The sequence below is a fragment of the Pseudonaja textilis genome, chromosome 3, assembly GCF_049901715.1.
Source record: "Pseudonaja textilis isolate UNSWEBS1 chromosome 3, rPseTex1.2, whole genome shotgun sequence".
In the NCBI taxonomy this organism is placed as follows: domain Eukaryota; kingdom Metazoa; phylum Chordata; class Lepidosauria; order Squamata; family Elapidae; genus Pseudonaja; species Pseudonaja textilis.
The window spans coordinates 87,216,152-87,242,390 of record NC_141992.1 but is presented as its reverse complement, the minus strand read 5'-3'; the positions used below and the strand labels follow the sequence as shown (position 1 = coordinate 87,242,390).

The following is a 26,239-nucleotide window of genomic DNA, read 5'->3' as shown; positions in this document are numbered from 1 at the left end:
TGATCTTCTGACCCCCACAGGTTTACAGCCTTCCTCTCTCTGCTTCACAGCACCTCTGCAACACAGAGTTAATCATTTCTCTGTTTCTATCTGCCAAGAGTTCTTATCTCTTTTTTTTGCTGTCACTTTATAACAGGGTCTGCTTATCAACCTGTTGGGGGTCATGTGATCAAGCCCAGCCTATCCCAGCTCCTGATTTTCCTGATTAGAGACCATCACGAAATGGGATGGCTGGTTTACAGAGGGTCACTAATGCTGGAAAAAGTACAGAGTCCATTGAAAGCCCGGCCTGTTACTTTCTGAATTATTGGATTTTTCGTTTGCATGTGTTTGTGTGTGTGTGCGTACCGTTGATGGACTGCTTCCTGACTTTCACTGAAGGTTACTGTAGCCGCTGTCCCAAGGCCAGAGAAGTTTACAAGCCTCACCTATTGCTGTGTTCAATGCTGTATACCTGCAACCCAAGGGCACTATATATTTGTGCTTAATTATGTCTTCTAGTTCGGATACCAGCAACACTCAGGAACCTATAAAACATGGGCTTCTTCCAGGTGGTAAGTCAGCTTTTTCCAACTCTTTTGATAAAACCTTATCAGACAGAATTGAATCCAAGCCTTCCTGGGCATTCCATAATGGAGAATAATCATTTTAGAATCTCTCCACAGTTAATAAATCAATGCTTCAAAAGTACCGAGTTGCAATAAATATATTTAAAAGGACGACGCCATTATACTGAGGATTAAATTAGCCTGTTTTTCTTTAAATGCTACAGATTTATCAAAAACAACATGAAGTCCCAGTTATTTCAGCAAAGGAGCTGAACATATGCTGGGAATCTCTTGTCATTTAGTAAATAGATACACATGTTTTAATCTGAAGTTTGGAGACTTTTTTAATGAAATAAAGTAGAAAGGAAAGCATGTATATACTAGGTATGCTGCATTTATATGTGAAGTTTTAAGCCTATAGCAAAATAGTTTCATAACAGTTGAAAATCAAGCAAACCTTTGAAAAACTGCATTGTATAAAATCTAAGTTTGAATTACTTTATCTTTAAAATACAGCATTGTAAAATAACATTTTAAACAAATCAAATACTAAATGGGAATGTGAACCCCCCCAAAAAGACTGTACAGTATTTTAGATTGTCATATCGTTGTGCATTATTTTTTATCTTTCATGTGCAATTTGCAGCCCATATTTCCTTCTTGCTAAACATTCTATGTTTAGAATTCATTTATCAGTTTAATCAAGAGGAAAGTTCTGATACTTTCAATTCAAGTTGGCTATTTGAAAGGAACATGGACTAATATTTTCTAAATTCATTTCACTGATGTGAAATATTACTTTTATGTACCGACAGCTTATAGTATCATGGTCTTTGACTGGAAGTGTGTGTGTGTGGTGTGCATTGTGTGGTGTGTGTATTTGATTGCAATGCTTTTGGGTTGGTGGTCCAAACATTTGCTTTGTGTCAATTTCCTATATATGTAAATACAGATGAGCAGCTGATATATAACAAAATTAAGGGCAATAGATTTATCTTCAGATATTTATTCCACACAAAGAATGTAAGATTTCGATACTGAATATGCTTTCCATATAAAGGACTGTATTCATTGTCAGCAAATGCAAGGTATTTCATTCTTATTGATTTGTGCACCAATACAGGATTAATCTTGAATTTACACAGTTGGATTTACTTCTGAGTAATACTGCTCTGACAGGGAAACTGTTTAAGATGTAGTTTTTCTTTTTGCAATGAAAATCAAGGCACATAATTGTTCAATATAACATTGCTCAATATACACATACATATACACATAGATTGTACACATACATATACATATGCATATACATATACATATATATGCAGCAAACCAAACAAATGGAATCTTTCTCTTTTATTTCAATGAAAAATAAATATTTAACATTTATTTTGGACATGGATATTTACAAAACAATTATTACACTCCATATCTTCCAAGTTTTAAAACTTAAGTTCCAATCCACCTAAGCTTGTTTAAAAGTCTTTTTTTATCATATTTTTTTCATTGGCATTTTTATTCACCAGTCATTTGCACCAACCTCTTACAGACTTCCAAGTGATTGTCCTAATTTTACTGTATAATTACCGGTGGACAACTTACGTTTAATTTCTACAAAGGTTCCACCATCAGTGTTGCATCATCGGGAGAGATGTTATAATGAAAAGTGGGTTGTAACAAAATGAGCAGGAACACAGATATGGCATTCAGTTTGTGAATGCTCTGTTGAAATAAACCTGAATGATCAATATATGTTCAAGGGTTTTTTAAATAAATAATTCAACACTTTTCCTTCATTCTGAATGAAACCTACCACAACCATATTATGCATTGTAGTTCAATTTACATATTTAGATTTGAATAATAATTATTACAAATAACAGCTATTTGTAAATTATGTCAGCATATGTTATTTACAAATTTCAGTTGACACTAATCTGGGAAATTCTGACATAGTCCCTAGCCACGCTTTTGATGGCAGTTGAAATGTACAATATTCTCGACCAACTTTATACAAATTGGATACCTTTCAGGTTTGGTCTATGGAGATTCTCAGTCATCCTGCAAATCCTGGTTGTCTCAAAGGTGCTTTTTTCAAAAGGTAACTGGACTTTCTGGTTTTTCTTTGAAGACATTTCGCTTCTCATCCAAGAAACTTCTTCAGCTCTGCAAAAACCACAAAGTCCAGTTGCTTCTTGAAAAAAAGCACCTTTCCGACTGTCAGGTTTGACTTTTAATCTTGTGAAATCTTAGCAAAATTCATGCCAGGGAATTCTGGGTTTCAGACATCTGTAGGCCACACAGACTGGGAGGTTGCTCTTAATTGTCAGTTTATTTAGCTACCTGTTTTTTTTAATACAGATCAGATTCTCAGTGGAGTGTAGGTGTGGGTGGGTGTATTGTACTTTGATTTATTAGATTATATCACATTTAGTTTTTATCACCATTGTGTCCACTTTCTGGGGTTGTTATTTGCCAATTAATTGCAGGCTAAGTGTAATCTTTGGACCAAACCAAGATTTGACATTTCATTCTAGATATAGAAAATAGTTCAGCAATTTGTTTGGAGGCAGAATGGGGTGAGTGAAGAAAATATAGATTGAAATATTTTCTCATTACCCTTGAAGTTAAAGTGATAAATGTAGTTAAATTAAATTCTACACATTAAATCAACTGATATAAAACTTTGATGTTCTTTTATCGTAATGAAAGAAATAGAAGAAAATATTTAGTAAATAGAACGATTTTAATTTTAGTTGTTTTAATATATTTTATTATAATTATATAACCATAGAACATATATTTATATTCCGCTTCGTTGTGCTTTATAGCACTCTCTAAACAGTTTACAGAGTCAGCATATTGCCCACAACAATATGTGTCCGAATTTTTCTGACCTTGGAAGGATGGAAGGTTGAATCAATCTTGAGCCCTGTTAGGATCGAATTCCAGGCTGTGGGCAGAGTTTGATTGCAATACTGCATTCTAAATCACTGTGCACCAGGGCTCCTCTTATTTATATATTGCTACAATGTCATTTTTAATTTGATTTAGACCTTCATAGGAAGGGATGTTGGAATTGACTAGTGGAGTTTTTGCAGTTTCAAATATAATTGCTTTTGCCACTACTTAACATACATCTAATTCCTGCGATATGCAAGATGTGGCAAAGATCACAATCAATCTATAAACTGCCTTTGATTGCTGTTGTCCAACAAATTTATTTTCAGTATGAGTTGGCAGCTACATGAAAATTATATGATTTTGTTTGTGGGGTAACAATTTAGGAGTGCTGTTCAATCCGATCAAAGTCCATCTAATTTAGAATTCCAGTTCTAATACTGAGCTCTAAAACAATACAGCAAGTTTCCCAACCTTTGACAACTTTCAGACACGTGGACTTCCAACTCCTAGAAGTATTCCTCAACATAACTCTAGTATAGATTTCTTAAAACATTGTATCTATTTTTTTATTATTTCCTCAACCCTTATCAAAATCAGGCGCTTTCTGGTAAAATATTTGTAATATTAAGGAATGCTGACTGTTTAGCTAAAAAGATAAACCCCAGCACTGTCAAAGGAGGAGGAAAGAAAGCTAGCAATCAAGTCAGCTAGGTGGGGAGAGAAAACAAACCACGTCACTTTTGCTGTGAAATTCTACAGCTTGTATAAAGTTTATGGCCATCCAGTCAATAGAAATGGCCGCCTAAAGCATTTCTCTGTTGCCGGGAGACTTTCCAAACAGGTCCACTTAAACACCATCATCCAGAGGTTGTGCTTGAGTAAGGATTTGACTTCATTTATGTGTTTGCTTTAAACCACATATATTGCATTTCTCCCAGAAATGATTTAAAGTGCGGCTGTATATATAGACGAGGTGCAACATTTTTTTTTTATCCTAAGGACTGCATGCCACTGATAGGCCAGTTGTAGGCTAGCTGTGTAAACAAAGGTTTGGTGATTACCAATAAATATAATCCAGTCATATAAATAAGAGAAATATTACTAATTATACCAATAAATGTCAGGTCTTGCTGAAGTTGTGGACATGTCAAAACTTGTCTAAATCAATGGCAGGATTCGTGCTCCATGCTGAACTGTAATGTGGTTTGCATGCAGCATTAAAATCATAAACTTTCCTACCAAGATAAAGACTGTATTAAGGATCCAAGTTCATGGATGTTGTCATTCAAATAAGTATGATGTAAAAGAGGTGTTTCCCAAACTTCTCCTTCACTGTGTTTATTGCCCCTGTATACTGCTTCATTGCAGCAATTTGAGGATAGATAGGTTAAAATTCCTTACTATCCCAGTCTCATCAAGGCATATTGTATCTGGGTTGTAAAAATTCATATAACCAACAAAAATCAGGAAAGAGATACAGGAAACTGATCTTTATTGCCATCTCATCTTATGAAAAGCTCAATCCTATGTATAAAGGTGCTTTTTTCAATGAGACTTCCTTGCAAATAAAAAATGCACAAGTTTGGTGGGCGTTTCCACAGATTTTACCCCTTCTTTATATTATTCCTTTTCAGAAGCCAAGATAATTTACTTTCAGGTCAATGAAAGCACAAACTCTTATGGATGGTAGAGCAGTAGGAACGCAAGAGTTTGGAGATTAGTGGTTTGCCATTGAAGAAAGGTTTCTCTTCCCCCCAGGTCCTAATTCTAGCAGGTCCTTTTAAGGGGACTTATTCTCCTAATTGTTGGAATCTCCCACCCAATGATCCATAGACCTGAGAAGATTCTTTCTCTTGGGGAAAGCCTTCCCTTTGCTTCCCTCACATTATACAACTCCACCTCGATCCCCACAATGGATGAATGGCTGCAAAAATTGATGGGAATTAGCAGACGGCCAAACTTGGAAACCACTTCTGGACTTTGTGCTTGAGGGGGGAGGAAATGAAACCTTGACTTTGAGTTTTACCAATTAGATAATCGGTTTCTTGTTATAGAATGGCTAGTTTATAGTATTATGTAAAAGTAAAAGTTGAGGTTTAATGCCTTATTTTACTGCACCAAAAGTGTGTGTGAAGTCAATGCCTTTTTTTCCCCTTTTCTTTCCCTTACTTCTCCCTTCCCTTTTCCTTCCCTATTTCCCCTACTATTTATTTTTTGTATGCTACATTATAAACTAATAAAAACTGTTTAAAGGAAATTATACAACTCAAGTGATTTTCAGAGCTTCGGTTTAATCACAGGCCGTTTTCATATTGCTTTTAAGGGTTAAAAGCAACATGGAAATAACTTTAGCTGCAGAGAGAGAACTTTAAAATACCGCCGTTGCAAAGCGAGTTCAACCGCCTTTAAACTCCATGCTTTAGGCTTCTTCCCAAACGCGTGTTGCACCTCAGCCCGACAGCAATGAAGCTCAGGTTCATTTCTGAGGAGAAACATGCTCATTTTAGGATCGCTTTCGCAGTTTGCCCCTCGCGTGCGTTTTTGGGGTTGGAGGCAGAGAACAGAATGCAAGCTCGGATGCAGTTGAACCGCCAGTCGTGGTCTTTGCCTTTGCGCCGGATAAGCATTTGCATTGGGGCGACCAGGCAGGTGCGGTGCAGGATTTTAGAAATGGCGGGAATTTTTAGTAGAACGAAGTAGCGGCGGGCGAGTTTTGCTTTCTTAAGGCCGCGGCGTGCTTAACGCGCCTTGGCAGTTTCGCTTCGTGCCGGCGTTTAGTTGGCCGCTCGGCCCAGGTTCAGAGTGGAATTTTTTTTCTTCTTGAGAGAGGCGGGCTGTAAAAAAAACAAAACATTCCTATAGTAAGGAAGGTGGGGGAGGGGGGTTAAGGGTGGAAAAGAAAAAAGAAACTTCCACAGTCGGAGGCGGGGCTTGAGAAGCCGAAGTTACTCGGAACTCCTCGTTTTTCCTGGGCTGCCGCGCGCTTCGCCGAGTTTGACGCGAGCCTTCTCCGGAGCCGAGCGCCGGCTCTATGGGAAGGAGAGCCGAGGAAACTCTTGGACGGAGCCACGGAGGGTGGCTTCTCCGCACGCGCCTGGCGAGAGGAAAAAGCCACCTTTTCAACTCCACTCCCCGATCCCGCCGCCCTCTCTCCCCCCCTCCCGTGTGCTGATGTGATCTTTGAGTCTTTTTCGGGGAAAGTTACCGGACGCAGAAGAAATTTGGCAAGCAGGTTGTTTGCTCCGAAATGCCCAATGGTGGTGATTCAGGAGTGAATGGGGGGTGGGAGGAAATGCTTGGTAATTTCAGGAGGGAGGAAGACATTCTAATTCTGCAGGGAAAGGTGGAATTCTGCAGTCCTAAGTATTTTTACCCGCACATATGTCTTACTGAATTCTGTAGTGGAACTTGGAAGTAAATAATAGATGCACATTTTTGCTTATTTAAAGAGAATAGATAGATGGGCTATTAGCTGTTTATCAACCGCTGCTGCACTTCTTTCTGTCTTAAATATTGTGCTTCTAATGTGGTGCCTTTTTTTTTTTTTTTTTTACAAAAACCCTGGGAAAATAAGTCACCAGGATCCAACCTGACAGCAAAGGCTTGAGAGATAAGTGACACATCCGAGATGTGTCCAGGACTGGAAAATGCTAGGATGCCATCACAGATCTAAATATGCTTGTTTGGAATTCCAGTGAAGCTCGCTGAACTTTCTTTCTCAGAACTGTTTACCATTTTTGATTAAATAAAATGTCTTTCTTCACCTTTGCAGTAATGCTCTACTCGGAATCAAAAATGTCCCCTGCCGTTTCTCATTTATGGCCATCTTTGTGTGATGTAATAGAGAAACTATGGGAAATGTTTGCTTATTTCACATCTGAGTATTATCAAAGCTGACCAGTTGATGAAGCAAACTCATGGGTGAAAGCCAAACTTGGAACTGTTCAGAGTTGACCACTGAATTCAATGGAACTTGATCTTATATATACAATTAGGCCGAATGAGGATTATAAAACTCCTTGGGGGCAGAGAATAAAATGCAGACATTACTTGGATGGAGTATATCTGTTATATTCAAGAACATTAAAGTATTCAGTATTTTAATAGGCTACTTTCCATAGAATTATCTAGTTTTCATCCCTCTGCCCATCTTTATTTTTATTTATTTGTCAAGTACTAGATAACAGGTATAAATATAAGCATGGTTATGAATACATGAAATGGATACGAATAAAAAAGGAACAATAGGACAGGGACGGTAGGCACGTTGGTGCACTTATTATGCATGCCCCCTTCTATATGTTTACTCAGAAGTAAGGCACACACTGTCCAAATCTAGTAATGTTTTTTTTTTTCATGGAAACACTATGTGCTCAGGAGCAGTGGTTTAGCAGGAAATTGCCCTCTCTGGACTTAATGATTTTACAACACTTCTTCTCTGAGCATTATAGTACATATCAAACTCGCTTGAGTCACCACAGACAGAAAACAAAGAAAACAAAACCATGACTTGTTTTCTACTCTTCCCTAATGCTTAACCCATATGCTTGGGAATCTCCTGACGTTCAATGTAAGCATAATTTAATTGAAAGATTAAAACAATACATTGAGCATTTGTCACCCTAAATGGGCCAATGTGGGAAGAGGCATCTTGCTACATCCTCCTCACAATGTTTCTAAAACAAGAGGAATTTTGAAAAGTGGTATGCTGAGTAGGGTCCTGGCCTGCCACACCAACCTGGTACTGATGGTGGCAGTGCCTCTTCTTGCTGATATTTGGGATGGCTGAGGTGAGAGGTTTGGGCTCTGATCTACTAAAATCCAGTCCTGGCAGCCCCATGCTAGAGAATGGACATCATCAGTTCCACGATTCTTATTGAATGTAGTGGGACATTGCTGATTAAATACATGGGAGTGGGGAGCTAAGCTACAGAGGCTGATGGCCAGGTGGTTATTGAATCACAATTTCTACAATAGCTGGACAGCAAACTCAACAAAACATTTGGGGGCGTATAAGGATGTCTTCTTGCTCCTGCAACAGCCCAAACAGGTGAATGGGGGAGGGAGGAAGCCTGATACTGGATCACTCAATTTATGGTTGGGCATGGTGGCAATGACCAGGTATAAACTGAGTTTCAGGACTTTGGAAAATAACAAGATTTGGAAACTCTTAGGAGGTGGGAGTGTTTTATAAATTAAAATACTTCCATTGAAAGGCACACCAAGAAGAAAGCTCTGTTTACAAGTAGAATGCATGTTATTTACTTCATGGGGGATCTTTTACTTTTAAATTGGGTTTTTCTGCCTAGAGAAGAAAGGAGAACAGATCCCCACTTTCTCCTCCTGGTATAAGCTTTCCAATCTTCATTGTTCCATCCACCATACAGCATTTTTTCATCAGTCAAGAGTCAACTAACCAAGAAAAAGATGCATCACAACAGGAAGAGAAGTTTGGAAATGTGGGTGGGGAAAGAAGCACCTGTGCAAGAATAATAATCAGAATTGCTTGAGTTGTGGAAAAGTTCTAGGTTTCAGTTAAGGCAGCTTTGAAAGACCTTTGCTCTGTAAAACATCCTTGCATCAATGCAGCTGGATAAGCTGCTGCATAATGTTTGTGGTCCCCCTTCCTTTGAGGCCTGAAAGTTAGATAGCTATCCCTCTCCTTCTCTTCCTCACTGCAAGTTAGTTAGCTATTGGATTAAGAAAGGTGCCCCCAGATAAGTATTTTGAAAATATTAACAATGATTTTGGAGTGCAGTTATCATCAACTCTTCCCACTGGACATGCCAGGTTGATGGATTAGGAGTTTACAATATCTGGAGGGGACGCACCTTATCTGTTCTTGCCTGTTCAAGCCAAAGAATCTGTGCCTATTTCTTAAATACAATGCCTTAAACATGGTGTGTGTGAACAGTAGTCAGAGTTGTAGTTGTAGTTGCAAACGTGGAGAAAAGTTGAAGAAATTATTTTGGTCATGGGTGAAACCTTGTGCTGTGGACCTTAGTTCAAAGCTCTTTAGAGTATCAGCCATCCAAAAAGAGCCCAAAGTTACTCGGCCACCCTTAGTCTTTTCTCCTAGGAAGTCTTCTTAATCTATGGGGAAGATGCCATTGTTAACTGTGTTAAACCTAGCTGATCAATGCAAGTCCCACTGTGCCTACTGATACAAATTCCCAGGTTAGATTAGATTAGATTCAACTTTATTGTCATTGCCATGGATACAGGCAATGAAATGCAGTTAGCATCCTACCAGAAGTGCAAAACGACAGTAAAATATAAATATATGTATGCAAATATGCAAGGCATCTATGAATATGTCAATGGAAAACAACAAAATGTATGTACAGGAGCACACAAGGATAAGTGTGACTGCACGTATATGAACACATACAACTGTACAAAATGTTTATGGACACATTGAATATAAGTACAAATGCACAGAGAATTATACAAAATACATCATATATTATCAAGGGAAGCATCGGCATATGTGTGGGGACAAACGAATTGAGTTCAGCAAGGAAACTGCTGTGTAGTTAGCACATATGGGGCTGTTCGCTGAGAAACTCAGTGATCATTGGGCACAAAGGTTTTAGGAAATTATCAGCATTTCCCTGGGTAGGTAAGAGAGAGGTCCAAAATCAGGCAGGATATTTAGAAGATTAAAGTCTCCACCATCCTGGGACCTTGTCGGACTTTCTGGTTGTCTAGAGCTAAGCTCCTGGCTAAAATCCTGCAGATTTTGCCTGCACCAGAGCTTTTGAGACCTCTGTTTTCGAGCCTCTCTGCAGGAACAGAGAAGCATGTCCTGTTGCATGGCTTAGAAAGAATTGTCACATATACTCACAGATGGGTGGTTAGAAGAGTGCCACTACCTCTTTCTGAAGGGAGAGGAAGTCTTTTCTCCAAGCAGATCTAAGATTTAGCTTCTGTACAACCTCTGCACACACTTTTCAGGGGCGGGATTCAAAATATTTTACTACCAATTCTGTGGATGTGGCTTGGATGTGGCATGGCTTGGTGGACGTGTCAGGGGAAGGATACTGCAAAATCCCATTCCTTCCTCACCCCACTAACCTGCTCTCCAGCTCTGTTCTCCTGTGCAGGGCAACAAAAGAAGACCCAGCCTATCAGCTGGGACTTTGGAGGCAGAGAATAGATGGGGACGGGGCCAGTCAGAGGTGATATTTGCCGGTTCTCCAAACTACTCAAAATTTCCACTACCAGGTCTCCAGAACTGGTCAGAACCTGCTGAATACCACCTCTTGTTCTGAGGATTCCTTGTAATATTTAGAAGCTGACCGATTGCCATAGTTCAAGCCTGATGAACTGTTTTCCATGGTCCTCTCTTGGCATTTCTAGAGCATATGGTGATCACCAGCCATACTGTTTCCAAGGTGAGGATTTAAAACTTTTTGATTCAGATCAGGTGTTCCCATATGCAAAATTTGATATAAAGTCTTCATGTAGCATGCAAGTGTATTTTCCAATTGGTGTATCCACAGCACCCTGTGGCATTTTTTTCCCTAGGGTGACCCCCATTTTTTAAAGTTATTTGAAGCAAGGTAGGGTAGGATGTTATTAACTGGTCCATGTTTGTTAGCATTAAAATGGCTAAAGAAAAAACTGTTTAGGAAGAAAGGCCATTTAACATAAATACAGAGGAAGCACACAGGAGATGCTGACAAGTATTAATCTAAATGTACTTATTCTATCACAATAGCCAGTTGGCCCAGTAGTTAAAGTGCTGGTCTATAAAGCAGGAAACAATGAGTTCAATTCCTACCTTAGGCATGAAAGTCAGATGGGTGACTTTGGGCCAGTCAGTCTCTCAGCCCAGCTGACTTCACAGGGTTGTTGTTGTGGGGAAATAGGAGGAGGAAGGAGTGTTATTAAAGAACTGTGATGGCACAGTGGTTAGAATGCAGTATTGCAGTCTAACTGTGCCGACTGCCAGCAGTTTGATTCTGACCAGCTCAAGGAAGACTCAGCCTTCCATCCTTCTGAGGTTGGTAAAAGGAGGAGCCAGATTGTTGGGGTCAATATGCAGACTCTATAAACTGCTTAGAAAGGGCTGTAAAGCACTTTGAAGTGGTATGTAAGTGCTATTGCTAATTTATAGCTGCCTTCAATTATTTATAAAGTAATAAAGGCAGAATAAAAGTCAAATGCATGTGCTGGTTTCATGGCAAGGAAAAAAGATAAAAATAGACAACCTGGACAAAGCCCAAGAATTTTACGGCCAACTGATAGGAATGGAAGAAAACAACAGCAGTAGAGAGAAGTTAGAGGAAGGAAGCCAAGAAGAAGGCCAATTAGAATTAGAGATAGAAGACCAGGAAGACAAAGCAAAAGAAACACAAGAAACTGAAAAGGAAGAAGGCATTAGAACTAGAACTCAAAGGAATAAAAAGACCAACAGAAATTAGAAACAGATAGGCTAACAAGAACATGGGAAAAGGACTAAAACTGTTGTCAATAAATGTAAATGGGTTAAATGCTGTAGTCAAGAGAAAACAAATACTGTCAAAACTGGTTAAGCAAAACATGGATATTGTGTGCCTCCAAGAGGTACGTATCAAGAATCAAGATAAAAAGTACTTAGAATTCAATAAACTGGGAGGGAAAAGTGGGGGGTGGCGATATACATTAGGGAAGAAATAGAAGCAAAGCAAATTTACGGAGACATCAAAGGAAGAATATTAATATTAGAAATAAAGATAGGACAAAGACAGATGCTACTAGTAAATATTTATGCACCTAATAAAAATAAAAAAGAATTCTACAAAAAGCTCCATTAAAAAAATGGTTGAGATAGGTCAAAAAGATAAATGCCTAGTTGGAGACTATATTGGAATAGCAGAGACTACAAAAGACTTTTTGCTATAATAAGAAATTTTTTAAAAAGGAATGTACTACTACAAGCATTCTTTGATATGACAGAGGAACTGAATCTAATTGACGTATGGTGAATATTAAACCCCTCAAAACAAAAAGTTACATTTGACTCGAACCCACATAAATCATACTCAAGGATTGACATGGTATGGACAAATATTGATTTAGGTAAACAAATAGAGAAAATTGAAATTCTCCCAAACACCTGGGCTGACCATAACCCCATTAAAGTAAGCTGGAAAGGCCAGAAAAAGAAAAGAAAAAGATGGACACTGAACTCCCAGATACTATTAGAAGAATATATTCAAAAAATCTCAAATGAATTGACACTATTTTTCAATATAAACAAAAAACACATCATTGCAAACCCTATGGGATACGATGAAAGCATACATCAGGGGTGTAACAATATCCTTCATGGCAAAATAGGGGCAACAAAACACATTACAATTATAAATAGAAGACGTAGAAATATAAATGCAAAAAAAAAAACACCCCAGGGAGAGATCAAATTAAAGAATAATTGAATTTGGCCAAACACAAATTAAATCTATTACAACAGGAAGACATTGCAAGAGATCTTAAATTTATGAAGCAAAATTATTTTGAAAATGCAAATAAGCCAGGGAGATGGCTTAAAACTGAAAAAAGAAAAAGAAAAAAGAATAATATACCAGCTTCAAGATGAATTAGGAATATTACAAAATAATGAAGAAGAAGAAGAAAGGATTGCTCTAAAATTCTTTGAAGATCTTTATAGTCAAAAAACAATAGCAATAGAGAAAATAGATCAATATTTTAAAAAAGATAGTATGTCAAGGAACAAGGAATAAATTAAATAGAGAAATTACATTAATAGAATTGAAGGAAGCGATTCAAAAACAAAAGGAAAATAAGACCCCGGGGACAGATGGTTTATCAGGAGAATTATATCAAAAATTAGGGGAATCATTGAAATCAGTACTACTGGAGGTATGCAACGAGACTTTGTTAAATGCAAAATACTTGAATCGTGGAGGGAATCATATATTACCTTGATTTTGAAAGAAGGTACCAATGTTAATCAAATCAAAAATTATAGACCAATCTCGCTTTTGAGTGCCAACTACAAAATTTTTATGAGTATCATGGCAGAAAGAATGAAGATTTTAAATGAAATTATACATAATGATCAGAATGGATTTTTGCCATATAGGCAAATAAGAGATAATATCAGAATCGTAATGAACATATTAGAATATTGTGAAATGCACCCAGGAAAAGAAGTGGCCTTTGTTTTCTTGGATGCACAAAAAGCGTTCGATAATTTAAATTGGGAATTCATGATACGTCAGATAAGAGAAATGAAATTTGGAGATAGATTTTAAAAATTAGTAGAAACAGTTTATTCTTCCCAAAAGGCTTACGTAATAATAAACGGAGATACAACAAAGACATTTAGAATAACAAAAGGAGTTCACCAGGGATGCCCATTGTCACCTCTGCTCTTTATTTTGACATTAGAGACATTATTAATAAAAATTAGGAAAAACTCAGAAATACAAGGGAAAAAAAATTAAAAAGAGGAGTGTAAATTGCAAGCATTTGTGAATGATTTGGGTTTTTTTTATTGAGGAGCCATTAGAATCAGGTCCAATTCTGATAAAGGAATTAGAGAAATATGGAGAGGTCTCAGGACTCAAAATTAATAGGGACAAAACTAAAACAAAACTGAAAAATATGATACCTAAAAACAAGAAGGAGTTAAGAAGAAAATGTAATGGGACTACAAATTACAAAAAAAAAAAATACCTAGGACTATGGTTAACAGCAAAATGCTCCTCAATAAAAGGATACAATTATACAAAATTACTTAATCAAATTAAAAAGGATTTGGAAAAATGGGGGGGTTTATAATTATCATTATTAGGCAAAATAGCAACTATTAAAATGAATGTTTTGCCAAAGCTTTTATATTTATTTCAAACAGCCCCAATAAAATTAGATAAGAATTTTTTTTAGAGAATTAAACAGAACAATTACTAAATTTGTTTGGGCAGGTGAGGAAAGCTGACATGGAATACAATGCAATATGAGAAACATGGTATATCTGGATTGACAATGACATAAGAATAGAAAATGTAAATAATGTATATAATAGTTATGAGAATATGGAAGTAGTGTGTATTGAAAGATTGGATAGGATGTATAAATGTATATATATTGTCACAGTGTTGTTCAATTAGTAATGGTATTATGTATAAACGGAAAAACCCAATAAAGTGTTGAGGAAAAAAAAGTCAAATGCATACACACACACACACACACACACACACACACACACACACACACCAGGGGTGGGCTGCTGGGAGTTTGCAGGGGTTCGGGAGAGCCCCTAGCTAAGATTCTGTGCAGTTCGGAGAACACCTAAATCCCACTCCTGGCTGGCCCTGCCCATCCCGTCCCGCCCCTCCCAGGAGTCTCCATGCCCCCCCCAGCACACACATAAACAGGCCTCCCTGAAAAACGGGCCTCCCGGAAGTTTAGGAAGGCTGAAAATGGGCCAGTTTCCAGAGAGAGCCTCCAGAACCCAAGGGAGGCTGTCTTGGCCCTCCTGGAGGCTCAAAGAAAGCCTCCGAAGCCCAGGGAAGGCCAAAACTCCCACCCAACCCCCTGCCATGGTGCAAGAGGCCAACTAGGCCACACCTACCATGGCCATGCCCACCCAGCAACTGGGCAGAGAACCCTTTGCTAAAATTTTTGAAGCCCACCCCTGCATATATGCATGCATACCTAATGCACAAGGCCAAAGATAAACACGAGACCTGGGGGTTAGATTCATACAACATGCTGGATCAAGATAAATACAACTGGCTAACTTGTGCTCCGGTCCAGTCTTTATCTTAGCATGTTATGGGAACCAGGCCATCACTCAAAACGGTTAAAGCTCTTCGGCATAACATGACATATAACGGGTGGGTGGTGGGGGAGTATTTGTGCTTGAATCTGAATGTCTAACGATGGACTTGAGAGCAGGCCTCCCTAGAGGGAAAAGCTCCTCTGTCCTTTGGCAGCGTCACTGTGAGGCTAAGACATCACGGAACACAGTAGGAGAGCAAGGAAAGAAAGAAGAAAAGACTGAGCAGGGTTTTTGCTAGTTGTCTGCCTTAATTTGGCTTTAATTTGCTAGTCTTAATTTGCTCTATGAGCCACCTTTGCTGGCTGGGGAATTCTGGGAGTTGAAGTCCTCCAGGCTTAAAGTTGCCAAGGTTGGAGACCCCTGCTTTATGGAAAGCAAAGTCTCTTCCCACGGAGTGAAGAAACAAAGATCAGGACCTTAAGTGAATGTCCTTGTAGAAGCCAAGGAGGTTGTTGTGACCAATATGAAAAATTCCATCCTAGAGGAACTATTGAAAAGTTGCCCAGTTGTAAAACAATGACAATATTTTAAGCAGTCACAATATTCTTTGTAAACCTTCCCCCACCTCTTTGGAGGCTCTTTTCAAAAAAAGATGAGGATGGAGCTTAGAAGCCATGAAGTTTGGCTGCCTCTCCTTACTTCTCTGCCTCTCCTTACCCCCCCCTTTTTTTTTTTCTAACCTCTCAGCTAAGAAAGTGCTCTGGAGAAGAACCCCAAAGTTTGCAAGCGTGTTTGAGACCTCTAGTTATTAGTCTGCCTGGGATCAGGTTTTGTGGATTTTGTCCGTATATATGAGAACATCATCACTTGCTTGGCTGATATTTAGAAATACCTTGGATAAGAAGACTGCTTTTTTGAAGGGGTATTCGGTTCAGCAGAATTGATTTGATTTTCAAACACTTGTGTGGTAGGAACTTGTCTGCCCAGGAAAAGATTCATTCATAATTCGCCAGCACAGTTCAGTTTTGTAGAGTGCGGTGTGTTATTGTTTCAGATCTGAATAGTGGAGGGAGTCTTAAAAGTGTTGGGGAGAGGAAAATAAGAATAACAGTCAAACGCTAGAAGGTGCTCGGAGCCTCCCAAAGTTGGGTCACGAATGAGAATAACGGTTTTCCTCACCCAAAGAAAGCGGGCAAGCTAACTAGGAGGGCAGAGGAGAAACGCTAAAGGGGATACTTTGGTGACCAGAGAGATTTCAGGAGAACCTAAGCAGAGTTTTGCTTTGGCTGGCCAATTGGCGTTCTTCTCATGTTGCTTTTGTGTTGTTGCAGACGACAACACAAAAGGGCAAACGCTAACATCTTTTAAGTCCCACTGACTTCATCGGAAGCCTCACACAGTTTGTCCATTTCGAAGCAATCGAAAGTAAAAATGCGTTTCACTCGGGCTGTGTTGGCAGAACTCTAGAAGAGGATAGATACCCTGGGACCGAACTCCCGTGTTTTCTTAAAACTGGGTCCTGGAAAAATTAAGAGGTGGATAAGGAGAATGTGGGAATGAGAATCTTTGGGCGCGTTAAGGTCAGTTTTGCAGCATCCAGGGACGTAAGAGAATGTCAAACTTGCGCGTCAGAGTTAAAACCCCAAAGTGTGTGTGTGCGTGTGTGTGTGTGTGTGAGAGAGAGAGAGAGAGGCGCGCACACGCGCGCACACACTCTTTGAGAAAGCGTAGAACCTCTTTCCCTCCCTCCCGCCTCTCTCTAGTTTTGCACAAAGCGCAATTAATGAGCTCATTCTCAACCTATATGGACACTGGTCCCCAAGCCTTTAGTTCGCTGTGGGTTCGAGGACGACTCTCTGCCTCTCTGTCTCTCGCCCGCTTCTCTCTCCTCCCTCACCCCTTGTCCCTTGGAGGGGGTCCGAGTGGACCGCGGTTCAGAAAAGTATCCCTCTGGTCCAAGGGCTGCAACCCGGCCCTCCGTGGGTTGTTGTTTTTTTTCCGAACGAAACCGAGAGTCTGAATTCGCGTTCGGGAACGCCTTCCCAGCAAACGCGGAACCGGGGCCAGAGGTCCAAGTAGCCTTCTCTCACTTCTTAGCACTTACTCCTTCCGACAGTCGGGGAAGCAGAGGACCAACCGCTGGGGGAAACAGCCCCCCCCCCATCCCTGCTTGCCCGGGGAAGGTTCTCCCCACGTTCCCGACGGACTTTTACCCCTTACATATTGCTAGCAGAGTTTGAGGAGCGGAAATGTTGCCGGGGGTGGGATGGGGGAACCTTAGGAAAGAAAAAGAAACTCCATAGTCGACGGGGCCGGGCGGAATACCGGCGTGCGCGCGTTTCTCCCCATTCACTGGGAAGCGGACCGTTCGTCCGCCAGGTTTAACAACCTTGTCTGATTGGGCGCCTTTCTCATTGGCTGCACGGGCAGTGTCAGCGCTCTCCTTCCTCTCCCTCCCCACCCCCCCCCCCCAACCCCCCGACACACAAGCGCTCGCGTTCACACGCTCGGCCAGAATTCTCCCCCCGCGCGCGCGCCTCCTCTTCCCTCGGCTGGGAAGTGCCCCTTCCTTTTTTGTACAAGTGGAGCCCATCCACGAAGCAGAAGTGCCCGAGTAGGGAAGCTTGGAAGTTCGCGCGATGCCCCTGCGGCGCTTGGGACAGGGAGAGGTGGCCGGGCTGGGCAGGTCGCGCCTCTCCCCTCTGGCTTCCGCCCGCTTCTCCCAACCTCTTTAAGCCGATCCGCAGGAAAAGCTTGAGCGGTCGAGCGAGCGCTCCTTTCCCCATCTGGGATCGGAGCGCTCCGAGACGCCGCTCCGAGATTTGCCCAGCGATCAGTTTGCCAGGACGGGGCAAGAGAAGCAACGGCCGAGCGGACTCGCTCCCACTTCCAGATTCCCACCGCCGGCTGACCGACCGCTTCCCCGGCTCGCCGCTCCCAGCTTCCAGGTGCTGCTCAGTCTCCGGACTGACCGAGCCGCCGGCGCGCCGCCCAGCCCTGCCCGCGGCCGCTTTGACATGCTGCCCAAAGTGGAGACAGAAGCCCTGGGACTGATCCGATCGAATGGGGAACGGGGGCACATGCCGGAAAACATGCAAGGTAAGAGAGGGGCGAGCGGACCGGCGGGCGCCGGGACGGCCAGCTGACAGGCGAGAGAGCTTGGGTGCGCCTCTAGCCAAAAGGCGGGTGAGGACAAGCCAAGCCAAGCCAAGCCAAGCGCAACCTCCTCTTTCTCCTGCAAGGCCGAGTAGGGCTCGCTAGCTCGCCGCAAGCGGCTTCTGGGACCGACGCGTGAGCGCGTCGCTAGAGACTGCCCTGCTTTGCAGGCGTTTCGGGTTGCGATCCTCGGCTCTCGGCTCGGGTGGAAGCCCTCGCCCCCACGTGGGATTCGCTTAGCTCTCGGTTGCCTTGATCGCAGCGTCCTATTGGTGGGGGTATGGGGGGGCGGCTGCTGTCAAAGCCGCCCGCTACTCAACCCCGAGCTCCCCTTTGAAGTACTGCAAAGTAAGTGAAAGTACAAAATGCCCCCCGAAAAGTCAGGCGGAGGGACTGACTTTTCAAGTCGGACGAGCCGACGGTCCAGCGGCCGCCGGAGGCGCACTTGGAAAGAAGTTCCTCCCTGCATTCGCCTGGGGTCTTCTCCCCTGGGAGGTAGGGCGGGGGAGGAAGGAACCGGAGGAGGAGGAGGCGGCGGCCCCAAGAAAAGGACTCGGCAGCCGGCTTTCTTGTAAGGAAGGCTGAGAAGCGATCCGAGCGGTGGGCATCTTTTGGCGGGGGCGACGGGAAACAAATGCGCGGGATCCAGGAGAGGCTGACTCCGAGGGTCGGCGTCCTTCAAGGAGCGCGGGGCGGAGGCTGCCGAACTGGCACACTTCAGACTAATTCGTAGGATTTGTTTTCCTACTTACGGAGGTGTTTAAATCGGGGTGATTTTTTTTGGGGGGGGGGGGGAGATTCCGCTTTCAAAACAAAATTAGAAGGGTCCGTCGTCCCAACAGCGTTGCGCTCCCAAACCATTCGCTTTAGTATGATTGATATGGGGAAAGGGGGGCGGGCGGAAGGAAGAAAGTTGGGGGGGGGGAGGCAGACGAGGAAGCCTCTAAACGTTTATGGGGAAAATCTCCTGCCTGCAAGGGCAGGCGTGTTTGTTTTTTTTTAATAGGAGTTTGACTGATTAAACTAGGGAACTTCCTCACCAGAAAGCAGGAAGGTGGGTGTGCGCGCACGCGTTTGCCGAGACAATGTCCGAATGCTGCTAACTCACCGCGTCCCCCAAAGCATCAAAAGGTAGAAGACTTAAGCCTTAGCAAACTTCGGCTTCTGGGCCAGGCGAAGGAGGATGGGCTCTCAGCGTTCTTTAGCGGATCGGAAGGGATGGATACCCCTTACCAGGATCAGAACGAGGCGAGGATGCCGAAGGAGGAGGAAATCACAAAAAGAACTCTAAACTTGGGAAGGATGGGCAAAGAGACGTCAAGTTTGGGATGCCGTCCTTCTCCGATCCCAACGACCACTTGGGGGGAGAGGAAGCTAGCAGGGAACGAAAGGGCGATAAAAAACACAGCGCGGAGTTTTCCCAAGTTTCTTTCCTCCAGAGCAAAACTCCCCCTGGCAGATGGCGGGGGACGGACCTGGAGTGCGCCGTGCAATGATGCAGGCTCTTAACGCCTTTCCGTCTTCTCCCGTCCCCCACCCCCACCCCCGCGACTTGGGATTTGAGCCTATTGCTGTGCTTGAAGCCACATTTACTTTCCGCTGGGACCGCGGGGCTTAGGTAGCTATCCCGGGGGGCAGATCCTGAACGCGGGGAATCCAAAACCTTGGGGAGGCTGGATTGGCTTCTGCGTTGAATACCTGTAAGGAATCATTAAGTACTGTAAAGGCTTTGAGAGACTTCGCTTCTTTCAGAAAGCGCGGGGGATTTGCAACCGCCTCTGAGAAACTTTACAAAGGGCAGGGCAGAAAGAATGGCTAAGGTGCTTTTTGCTGCAGCTGGGCCGGGGAGAAAGAAAGTAGGGACGGCGGGAACGGCGTGGGGGATGGGGGAGTTGCTTGAACCTAATTGCTACGGGAAATCCAGCAGCGCCTCTGTTCACTCTGGGAGCCGGCAATCTCTTCAGGCACACCGCCCCCTTCATCTCCCTCAGGTTGCCTCAATGAAAACGCAAAGGGCGAGTTTGAGATACATTTTAACACCCTCCCCAGTTCTTATCGAGGACGGCTGGTCAATTAAAATGTAGGCGCCTTGGGGCAGGGCCTCCCCCTGCCCCAAGGCGCCTACATTTTAATTGATCAGCCGGAGGGAGGGAAAAAATCTCGTGACTGGGTCGCTACTTAGGAAGGCTCTTGGGGCAAAACCCAATAGTGTCAACTCTGAATTCAGGATGGGAGCTTCGTTCCGTTGTTTTCAATCGTGTTTCCCCCGAACTTGAACCCGAAGACAGGTCAGGCTTAAACTCTTAGTTGTATTTATTTAATCCGAGAAGGGGCAACAACAACAACAACAAACCCTCTGGAAGTCCCTCGACAAAAGAATCGGCGTGTTTTTGAAGGCTCTGGGCGACATGGCGCGTAGCTCCTCAAAACATCGCGCCATCTGGAAGGGCCAAGTAATTCGCGGAAGCCTCTGAATGGCATGAAAGTTTCAAATCGGATGGAGGGGGAAGCTCCCATTATGCAAAGCGAAGGCTGACTAGTGGGATCAGAGTAGGGCGGAAAACCGTGATCACCATTTATGAGCCGGGAGTAGTGAAATGGGGTTAAAACCAACCAACCAGCCCTTCAAGTCTCAAAATAACTTGGTGCCACTGCTGTTGACTGGAGGAGGAGGAGGGAAACAGAGATAATGTGATTTGCTGCTGAGGAAGATAACACAGTGGCTGTATTCTCTCCACCACCACCACCACCCATTAAGCGCTTAAAGCTGAGGTAGAGATTTAGTCAGTGCATGCATCTGCAGAACGCGCCAAATTTGGTGTTCAGTCTGGTTGATTAAGCTTTTTTGGGAGGGGGTCCATAAGTACTAACTAACCCTTTAGGTTAGTTTCTGCTTCAAGGGTTTACGCCCACCCAGAACACGAGTTAATTCAGAAATATGGTGAAGCGGGTGCCTTGTGTAAATGAAGCCATGTCCTGACATGCCCGTTCCTGAGCATCTCTATCACCTTATAAAACACAGTTGTCCGATCCCGGAGTGACTGTGTGTAAGGAGATATCAGCAGAAATTGCTTCGATTTCGGCATTAAGAAGGACGCGGGGCAGGTCGAGTCAGCCTGGGTGGCAGTGAAGGGGCGGGTCAGTTGTTTTATTCCTGCGAAAGTCTGACCGAAAACACAATAAGGCAATGATCAATCCTGGCCTCGGTCTCCAATAAGGGCTTAGGTCGTCTTCTAGAGGCATCCCACCAGCCTGGTGCGGGTCCATTTCGACGAAGGCTGGAGGATGCCTGAAGAAGCTCTAAGAGATTCGCAGGTAAACGAGCTAAAGCTATAATACTGCCTCCTCTTATTTCATCTACGGCAAGCCTTACGGGAGGTCCTGCTCAGTTCCCCGGGGCCGTTGACAGTTGAAGTTCTGCCTTGACGGCTCTGCCGGGAAAGCTCCAGTCGGCTAAAAGCTTCTTCCTGCCCATCAGCTCAGAATGGCCTTACAGGAATGGAGCAAACAGAATTGGAGGCGCCCATCCTGGACGGAGTGGCGAAACCCTTGGCGGTTCTTTCGCCGCTTCTGCCCAGATCCGTCCGTCCATCCCTCGATTCAGCCTTTTATATCCCGTTTCGGGAACTCCAAGAAGAAGAAGAAGAAGGCGGCGCGGGGCTGTCCTCGGGGGATTTCCGTGCGCGCACAATGGCAAACCGGGGTGGGGTGGGGGCAGGTGGGCAGTTTTTAAGACGTCGAAAACGTGCTTCTTAAGGCGGTTTTTCCCCCCTTCATGGCTGCTCCTCAAACGAAGCGATTTGGCGATGGCGGGACGACGCGGCTTTCGGTTCTTTTGAGGGGGAGGGGGGCTTCCGTCCTTTATTCCCTCGAGTTGAAGTCCCTCGGGGAACCGGCCTCTGAAAGAAGCGGGATCCAAAATTACCTCAGTTCCAGTCTTACAAACCGGCCAAAATTCGGGGTGTGAGAAAGAGTTTCAAACCCCGAAACCAAAACTGGGCCGTTGCTACCCATCCAACCGCTTTTTTTTTTTTTTTACTTCTCCCTGCTTAAGTAGCATTTGGGGTACCGAACAATTTGGGATTGCGCGCTGCATTTGTTCTTTCCTTCGTCTAAAAGAGAGGAGAAGAAAAAAAGACAGACTTCGAAAGACTCCCGGGTATTAATGGAAGATCCCGGGACCTCACGGCACCTTCCTACGCCCTACCTAAAATTCCCGCCCAAAAGTCCACTGCCCAGTCAAGCGCTTCCAACAGTAGGCAGGTGAGGTCAACGGTCGGCCTGCGGTCTGCCTTAAAAGTCCTTAAAAGGGCTTTTGGAGGGAACGATTCCATAGATTTCCCCGCTTCTCCCCACCTTTGAAATTACGCCTCGCGTTCCCAATTCTCGATGCTTCGGCGGAGGGGGGACGAGGGATCCGGATTCAGGTCGTAGCTTCTTCTCTCCCTGGCCAAAAGTCTTCCCTGAAGTCCCCCCCCCCATACACACACACACACTACACGCAACACACACACACACATCTCCCTCTTTCCTCTTCCATTTTGTACCCCTCGGTTTGGGGACGCTTCGCTAGTCTTTTTTCCTTCTCCTCCTTCTCCGAAGTTCCCTTTCGGCTGGTTCTGAGAAAGTTTTGACGAACTCTTGAAGCCTTTGGCTTGAATGGAAGCTCCCACCCAATGGGGAAGACATAGGATTCATTTCTCTCCCCTCTTCTCCCTCCCTCCCTCCCTCCCATCCATCCCCTACCCCCACCCCTTCCCCATAAACATTTGCGACCATTCTTTCCTGGGATTCTGGTCACTTGGGGAAAAGGATCGCTTCCTCAATGGAGCAAATCGGTGGAAAACGAAGTGGAGTTGTAGGCAGGGGAAGAAACTACGGTAGGTCGGCAGCTTGGCGAAGTTTCTTCGGGGTGGGATGAAGAAGATCCTACTCTGCCTTGCCTGGCCCCAGTTACTTACCTTGACTACATCTGGCCTCCCTTGAATCTGGCTCGCTACTCCGATTCGGGCCCAGTGTACCTTTGTCTCTGCCTTAGGCCACTAAATTCCCGCAGGCTCTTCTTCTCTTAAAGAGATCAGCCCACTATTTCCACCCTTAGAATAGTCCGGGAGGGCGACGGGAAGCGAGAGAGTGGGGAACTCAAACTAGCAAATCTCCCCGGTTCTCCCACCCCACTCCCCACCCCTCCTGTTGAACCGGTGGGACACTGATTCCCTCGCTCTCCCCGACAGGAATCGGATTATTTCAGGAAGACCTCCCTCCTTAAATCAATTGGTCTTTCCATCTCATTGAATTAATTCTTAGGATCGCACCAAGAGTTTTCTCTCTGCTCTCTCAAGTAAGAGATCTGTGTTCCCCACAAGGAAGGAAGGAAGGAAGGAAGGAAAGAAGGAAGGAAAGATTACCGTAAAACTTTCTTCTTTGTTTTTAGTTACCAGCATTTGAAGAAGTTTGCAAGAGAAATCCAAAGTGTGTCTGTAAATCCTTGAACAGTTTATGCATTTTCTCTGGTCGATTGAGACAGTAGAGGAAAAGAGTTAATGTAGAAGAATATTTCTTTGTAAAGACAAGTTTGATGGATATGTAAAAATTACAGTTCCTTCTTTCCTTCATCTCGCTTGCTAAAATACTGTTTTAAGCCTGTTGATTTTTGCCCCCACTCAGACTACTAGTTTTGTGAATTTGAAACAGGGGTTAGGTAAACATTTTTAAAGTGACTTGTGTATAGCAGAACTTTCAAAGTACAGAAAAAAGTTACTTTTCCACTTAGTCATCTGATTTTTAATTTTTAAATGCAATTACATTTTAAATATAGTACAAATAAATGGTGATCTTTATCCCAAGAACAATAAACTGAAGAAAAGTAAGACTGCAGCCTCAGGCATGTAAACTTCAGAGTAGGATGTCTTGAACTAGTCCTGCCTAATTATGTGTAAAGCACATATAGGAGTGAACTAAGAATTTAATATTTTGGAAAACCAGTTTTGGGGATTAGTAAAATAAAATGTTTGCTGGGTTTAGAACTGTGGGTAGTTTTAACAGGTTTTATTCTGCTAAATTGAATTTGGAGGGAATGTTGCTAAAACAATCTGTAGTTTCAAAATGGTGTTTGCCTGTTTTGAGGATTTATAGGGAAATAAAAACCCATGGATGTCCTGGAATTGTTTCCCCGGTGAAGAAATAAATAATGCATCAAATGTTTTGTATTCATTCTCATAGGGTTTAATTCCTCCCCCTGTTTTTTCTTCTTTTCCCCCCACCCTCCCAGTGTCTCAGTTTAAAATGGTGAATTACTCTTACGATGAAGATCTTGAAGAACTCTGTCCAGTCTGTGGAGATAAAGTGTCTGGGTATCACTATGGACTCCTTACCTGTGAAAGTTGCAAGGTTTTGTACAATTTATTTTCATGGGAAAAATAGGGGAGGGAGCTGAAAATCAGATCGAGGAAAAAAGGCTAGACAATCATACTTCTGTTATTTTTAATGGGAAAAAAGAATATTGTGAAGGAGTGCAGTAGCATTCTCTGAAGGCAGAAGTTATGCAAAGAGTAAAAAGGGTGTCTTTTTTAGCCAATGGAAAGAAAAATCTGCCCACAGTGTTCTGTATAGAGTGGCTATATTTACTGCCTTTAAATATTTGGATGTCGTGAAGTGATGTAGTTGTAGAGAGACTTTCATTCCCAGCTGTCCTCAATATTGATTTTAGTTGATTTATATACATTGAGTATTATTGTTGCTGCATCTTGTTCCTGATAAATTTCAGGGCTACAATATTGAAGGCAATTGTTTCAAGTTTTTCATCTTTCAGGATGCACATGTAAATTTCTCTTGACATTCTTTTTATGCTTGCACATACTTACTTATAAATGTGCAAACACACTCATACATACACAGCATTTTATGTACATATTTATCTGCAAGGTGATTAAGCGGGAATCAATTAAATGGTTTTAAAATGCCATTCATCACTATGAAGATTTTTTTTTTGCTCGTGCATTTCATTTATGCATATCAGCTGGAGTCTCAAAATTATAGGCCAGTGCCATGCATCCAACTAATAAAACCTTAGATTGCTTTGAACCTTGCCTGAGATTTGGACTGAATTGCAATTGTATAAAATAATTCTGGATCAATATAGAAACTGAGCAAATTGTTTACTTCATAGTACTACAGCAACATCATTTTAGCACAACTTTCTGGAGTAACACATATAAAATTTTAGGACTCTACAGAAATATTTCCATAGTCGGAACCTGTATCTGCTAAAGTTACATGAGTCACATTTGGTTAAGGGAACTTTTGAACAAGTCAATATTCATGCTGAAACAAAAGTTAATCACATTATAATACAACCTCCATGTAATTCTACTTTATCATCCACTATTCCCAGAGAAACGACAACCAGAATATCTGTTATTTAGTACATGATTTTAATCATCATGGCCACCAGAAGTAATTTAGGCAGCTGTACTTAGTATTGGGGGTAGGGGGAAGAAAGATATAGTCTTGCAAGTTACTTTTTTAAAATCCCAAAGAGTTCAAAATTCAGTTGAAAATTGAGAATCTCTATAGGCAGCTTAAAATTCCATTTTAAATATTGGAGAATTAAGGTGATGGGAGTAATGATGGCTGATAAAGTGAAGAATAGTATACTAGCAAAGGCAGGAATAACCAGAGTAACAAGTGGTAGATTAGGGAAACTTACTTTCATTTGGGATTTAGAACTGAGTTAGGATTCATATTAGTAAAATCTAAAAAAAAAATTTTGTACATCTTCTCTTAAAATTGGGTATAGGTAATTTTAAAAGGCCACTTTAAAAAATCTGGATAATGTGAAAGAATTTTAATTCATTCAAGTTGCTACTGGTACATGATAACTAGGGAAACAATA

General features: G+C 42.6%; 1 protein-coding gene across 2 annotated transcripts in view; it reads left to right on the top strand.

The window, feature by feature from the left end:
• Positions 1 to 207: 207 nt before the first annotated feature.
• The window catches only part of NR5A2 (nuclear receptor subfamily 5 group A member 2), a 112,659-nt gene continuing 86,627 nt past the window's right edge, over positions 208 to 26,239 (top strand). Inside the window, exons 1-2 of one of the 2 annotated variants that reach the window (XM_026700453.2) lie at positions 208 to 554; positions 24,617 to 24,735. In XM_026700453.2, coding sequence (XP_026556238.1) covers positions 491 to 554; positions 24,617 to 24,735 — 183 coding nt within the window. In that variant the 5' untranslated portion in view covers positions 208 to 490. Of the gene's footprint in view, positions 555 to 17,672; positions 18,289 to 24,616; positions 24,736 to 26,239 lie in introns of those variants that run through there. The other variant, XM_026700452.2, reaches the window with a different exon arrangement.